We start from the raw sequence: 6000 nt of genomic DNA on the forward strand, positions 1-6000 counted from the left end.
AATCAACAACTAAGGTATATTGTGTAACTAAAATCCTGCACACACATTTTTGATGATGTGATACTAGGAAGCCTTGAAGCTATGAATTCAATACTAGTTAATGGAATTAATTGGAGAAAGTATATAACATCATTCTATTAACAATGCCTCCCTGCCTTTGACAGCCTGATTGATCACACTGGAATTACAATAATTTCAGTCTGTTCACTACTAACTTTCAAAGGGGAAAAAGTGACACATACCTGAGATGGATCTTGAACGAGACTTTGATGGTGAAATACCGCTCAGGCCACTGTAACGGCTAGGAGAAGGTTCTCGTGAAGTCCCCGTGGAACGTGGAATTCCACTCCTGCGTCTAGAGCGGCCTAAGGTGCCTGAGTCTCCAGGTGAAGAGTATGTTGCATAACTAAGTCTGGATGAGGGGGATCCACTGCGACTACCAGCTGTAAGAGTGGGGAGAACGTTAATACCCTTAGTGATAGGAAGAGGAAAAGAGGAAAAAAAGAGGAAAATGCAAATAATAAACTGACATGTTAAACATCAAAGACCATCATCGGAACACTCTCATAGTGCCACTACATTTCATATGTGGCAATTTCAGTATTGTAGCAGCAGCTGACTGAGGAGGTGAGTACTCACCAATCTCCCCAAATACTTGTATTACAACCAGAAAAGTCTATGAATCTTATCATTAAAATTTCCCTTTATTAATCTCTTATTTATCTTTGCCAATTTTATTGATGAATTATTGGACTTTAATAAAAAAAAATATATATATCATTAATGTATCATTGGTGGTAAATATGGAGGTTAACATGTTAATAAAAAAGAGAAAGAGAAAGAAAGGAAGGTATATAAGTAATTGAATAATATAGTTTCAGACTGTTTTTCAAATTCAGAGACAGTAGCTCAATACCAAAAGTAACTCACGTTGCGATTGAGAAACTCCGCCTCGGCTTCTGGGTCTTCCCATACGGTCTGGGGATGTGATGGAGCTGATGGGCGGATGATCGGACGTTTTTCTTGGACGTGCTGTTAGGAAAACTACATGTTAACTCACAAACTAAATCAAGAAAATAAATAGTATAATCATTTCTCTCTTGTATAAGGCAGCAAAACCACAGCTAGTCATCATATGACTATTCATAACTTCAATAAGTATAGTATGTGATTATATGATTTTTTTCTCAATCAGACTGTGAAGAGATATACTATTCCTTAAATACATTTAAGTCTCACTAGTGTGCATATCTCAATTGTGATTCTAAACATAAATATCTAACTACAAAGAAATTTTTTCTTCTCTTGTGGGTGTTGAAGATAATTCAAACTTTCAAAAGGTGCTGTTTGCATTGTACCATCTTGATATTCCATGAAAAATTACATCTGCATCTGTATTTTATATATCTGTCTCTTGTATTAAGCATGAAACAACTCCATTTCTCTCAATAAATGCTATGAGGCAGATGTGCAACTTTATTCATCCTGCACCTCAGCTCCTACCAGTAATAAGTCAAAGTCTGAACATGGTGCATGAAGTATTCTCCTGCTTATATATACATAATATATATGAATTTGAATATATATATATATATACATAAATATATACATATATATATATATATATATATATATATATATATATATATATATATATATATATACATAAACATATAAATAAATATATATATATAAATATATATATACATACATATATATACATATAAATATAAATACGTATATATATATATATATAATATATATATATATATATATATATATATAATATATATATATATATATATATATATATATATATATATATATATATATATAAAATAGCAGGCAAATCAGAGAATGTGATAATTGGAAATTATAAACACACATGCCAGCATATTTTGCACTTATTTCTTTTTTTTTAATGCTCCTTTATTCATGAGATATATACATAACAAACAATTATTTAGCTTACAAATTCCTGGGAGAAAAATTAAGACATGTCAGTTACATGAAATTTCATAATGCATAAAAAGGATTTAATGGAAAGTGAGAAATGAAGAACAAGTCGTAATAAGAAAAAGAAGACAGATTAAGTTTTGCTTTGGATCCACATATAGAAAACACAATGCATGTATAAAAGAAAATCAAAAATAAAATGAAGCAAAATTAAAACAAGAAACTAAGACACTAACTATACAACTCAAGAAAACTTTAAGGCCTTTAGATTTTACTGGCATCAAACAGCTTCAAGCGACAACATTCATTTTGGCATTAACTTCCAATGGCTTTTTTTTTTTTTTTTTTTTTTTTTTTTTTAACACATAGGCTTTTATTGTTCTTTTTCTATTCTGTAATCAAATGATGGAGGACTGACATTTAACCTTGATTTTTTTTCCCCTTTTCTTTCTAAGCAGCAACATATATCTGCTTCACTCTTAAAGCAAAACCTCACAATGCAGTTATTAAAGCACTTTGCCACAAATCAGCAAAATAAGGAGCAATGCAGATGATATACACAAGACATCATCTTGCCAGTGATCAGTAAACTCACTGGAGACATTCATATTACAGTAGGCATTCAAAATAAACATTTGTATTACCGGGAAACTTTTAAAAATAAAACACGATAAAAGGAACTCATTGGATCCAGCCAATAACAATGATCAAGCAGGTCTCCCAAAAGTATTTGTCAGACATCTCATATCTAAGCATTAGTTATTCACATATAACTCTTCTTCACGTGCTTACCTTTATCCTCTCCTTCAGTTCCTACATGAGAAACAAAGCAAGATGACTCAGCTTTAGTCAGTGGAAATAACATTCCAATAACTCAACTTCTTGGTCACAACTAATAACAATAATAACTCACTACGATGAGGCCACTGACAAAGCTATTGATATTTTGAAAATTGTGAAAAAAGAAAGAAAATGTGGCCAAAAAATCCAAAATCTGAACACCTCGTGGCTTATTATTGTTTTCACAGACCACTTACGGCCTAACATAAACTCTTCCAATATAGGTCTCTCAGTTAAATTTTCCTTAACCATTTCTTAAAGCTGTAACAATATACTGATTGGTGTAACAAGTCATGTATAAGCAGAGTGCTTCATCTAATGTCTACACTAATTTCATTTGTTTCAATTTTGTACAAGGCCAAACTGCAGATGCCTATATGGAAGCCCAAAACTTGGTTGATGAATATCAAAATTTACCAAAAAGGTTTCATGCAAGATATCATGCATAGCTTCTACTAATTTGCTTTTCCCCATATGAAACGTAACCATTCGGCAACTAAATCAGTTTGTGAAAATAAACACAATACACAACTTCCAGCAGTATATATTACAGCAAGATCAATTAGAAAACCGATACTGAATAACTCTAGTGACTGCTATTCATTTTTACTCCAGTAATCAAAGGAGTTATTATTATACAATTAAATTGGGGATAAATTTTGATTTTCTCTGATGTTAGCACAAAACACTAATTTTGCAAATCTAATGATTAAATTCACTCAACACTCATGTTACTCTAATTTTTTGTGGATATATTAATAGTGAGAAAGTTAATGGGACTGTTACTTACGTAGTGATGCTCCAGAGCCCACCTTGAGTCTCTGGGCCTGGGCATACTGTGAACGAGCCTGTGCACGCCTTGCGGCCTGCAGGTCAATGGCACTGTTGGAGCGGAAGTTGGTGGGTGTGTGGGAGGGGGCGGGGGAGTCTGAGGAGTCCTGAGGGCGGTGGGAGGCTGGGGTAGGGATGGCAGAGCGTCGCATGCCACTTTGGGGGAGTCTGGACGACATTCCCGACAAGTTCTCTGTGCTCCCAGCCGTCGAAGAGGAACGTGACCATCCAGGGCGCACTCCAGCTGTTGATGTGTGTCCAGTGACGGCAAGATGCACCCATCCAGTGTCGGTTTTGTGATTTCATCCAAGTGGCAGCACAGTCCACGGAGAGCGTATGCGCAACATCCAGGCACACACACAAGCCACAGAGGTGGTGTAGTTGAGGTAGGAAGGATTTGGGGGAAGCAAGCAAAGGCCAAGCATGAGCTGTGTGTCATATGCTTGCCAGATGTAAACACTAAAGGTACTAAAATACATAACCCCATCAAAATAAAGTCATACAAAAAAATAATAATCAAAGTAACTACAAAGACGCACACATGCGCAAATTGAACTACCCATATTAGAAGAATGTGCTAAAATGTGTGTCATAACCCTACCCAAATTGATTGTTATGTACACACACACATGCAAAAAATAAATATAATATGTATGTCAAGTGAGTCCTGCAGCAAAATTGATGTACTTCAACCAAATAAACTTGCATACGAGAAAAGTAAATAATCAAAACCATGTCTTTTAACAAATATTAATGAGCCTTTTGTTGCACAACTAAAGATAAAGAAGTTTGAAAAAAAGAAAAAAAGGAAAGGGTAATATTAATGACTAATAGGAAGCATTGTATAATATATGCACACAACAACAAGATTACTTAAAATGGAACTGATTTTCACCAATCTAAATTTAACAAGGCCTTTTTATCACCATGTTTTAATTTCACTTGTGCATTTCAAGGAGATATCTATTTATTTCCACAAATTGCTGCAAGAGTCTCTGCCTTCAGTGTTCAAGAAAATGAAAGCATTCCTGCCAGTACTTTTCCTACCTGTAAACCATCTGTTACCACTCACCTCACCAATACCCTGGCTAGATGTCCAACTACACGCCATCAACAACACTGATCCAGCTACACCAGCTTCCTTATACTATGTCATGTATCATGTACATGTATATATACACACATAACAAATACACTATAACTGATCCTATTACATAGTCACATCATACTAACAGTAAGTGACATGTACTGCCATCTAAATACTAAGATTATTGTTCCCATTGTCATTTATACTATTTCCTTTTTGTTTGTCCATCATAGTAAGATACTTGTCTATACCAAGTTATGATGTGACTACAGCTTCTTCCAAAATATGTTTGTCTCACTAAATCCTTGATCTGACAACAAGAAGTTATTATGAAACCTCTCTTTCAGGGTTTCACACTTTTCTATCTGCTCGCTGAATCCCCATACCTGACTTCTGGGAGTTGTGCAGAGACTGTGATGAAGATGAATTGGACATGCTCATCTCTCCCTGAAGCATCTTCTTGTAGCTTGGGTCCAGTGAGTTCAGCAGTTTGTCTGCCTCGTCCTTGAAGTGGCCCGCAAAGCCCCAATATGCTCTGAAGTAAGGCTTAACGGTTAAAGTCTCTGCTTTTATGTGAAATATATTAATAATCCCTAAAATCCCCAATATACCATTTCTTTTCCAAAAAACATAATATAGTACAAATATTTTCTTTATTTAAGGGTTTGTGTCATCAAATCATTTTCACAGTAACCAAAGGAGTCACTCAACAGGACTTACTTTCTGGAGAAGGCTCTTGCTTCAGGATCAGCATCCGTGATCCCCTTCTTAATTGTCTCGGCAAGGATGTGAACGTGCTTTTCCATTGAATGAGTGGGCCACGTATGCACTAGTTGATCTAAAACCTCACACAAGACTTTGCGGATTTCTCTATTCTTGCTACCGATCTCTCGCAAAAGGATAGGAATTAGTTTATGGTGGTGAGTGTTTTGAATTATAAATCGAATCGTGACGATGCCAGAAGATGCCATCACCTGCAATTGCAAAAGACATAAATTGAAATCATCAAATATGGAAGTAGATCAATGTGTAACTTCATTCATTTTAGGTGAAAGTAGGGGAAGGTCCTGTACAGACTATTTCCCATATCTTATATCTTTATACACCTAATCAAATATTTTTCTATGATTGTACATACCTTGGCACTGTTGGGTATTAAGTAAATAAGATTTGGCAGGACAGTCTCGCACAAATGGTCAACCTTATGGTGAAGTTCCTGGGACATGTATGCCACAGTGATACATGCTTCTCGGACCACCTGTGACCTGTAGAAAATTGCTAGTTAT

The 6000-nt window shown here is 35.2% G+C and overlaps 1 protein-coding gene across 36 annotated transcripts in view; it reads right to left on the reverse strand.

Annotated features, from left to right (window-relative positions):
* Positions 1–6000, reverse strand: part of LOC122254250 (CLIP-associating protein 2) — a 125643-nt gene that overhangs the window by 16720 nt on the left and 102923 nt on the right. For 23 of the 36 annotated variants that reach the window (XM_086536920.1, XM_086536921.1, XM_086536909.1 and 20 more), the window contains 7 exons: positions 5853–5979; positions 5435–5688; positions 5101–5249; positions 3587–3871; positions 2749–2769; positions 931–1032; positions 243–443 (listed from right to left, as the gene is read on the reverse strand). In XM_086536920.1, the coding sequence (XP_086393046.1) occupies positions 243–443; positions 931–1032; positions 2749–2769; positions 3587–3871; positions 5101–5249; positions 5435–5688; positions 5853–5979 (1139 nt within the window). The remainder of the gene's footprint in view (positions 1–242; positions 444–930; positions 1033–2748; positions 2770–3586; positions 3872–5100; positions 5250–5434; positions 5689–5852; positions 5980–6000) is intronic. The other 13 variants (XM_086536929.1, XM_086536927.1, XM_086536911.1 and 10 more) reach the window with 2 other exon arrangements.

The sequence above is a fragment of the Penaeus japonicus genome, unplaced genomic scaffold, assembly GCF_977035675.1.
Source record: "Penaeus japonicus unplaced genomic scaffold, GWHDUDI00000001_assembly GWHDUDI00000005, whole genome shotgun sequence".
Taxonomy (NCBI): domain Eukaryota; kingdom Metazoa; phylum Arthropoda; class Malacostraca; order Decapoda; family Penaeidae; genus Penaeus; species Penaeus japonicus.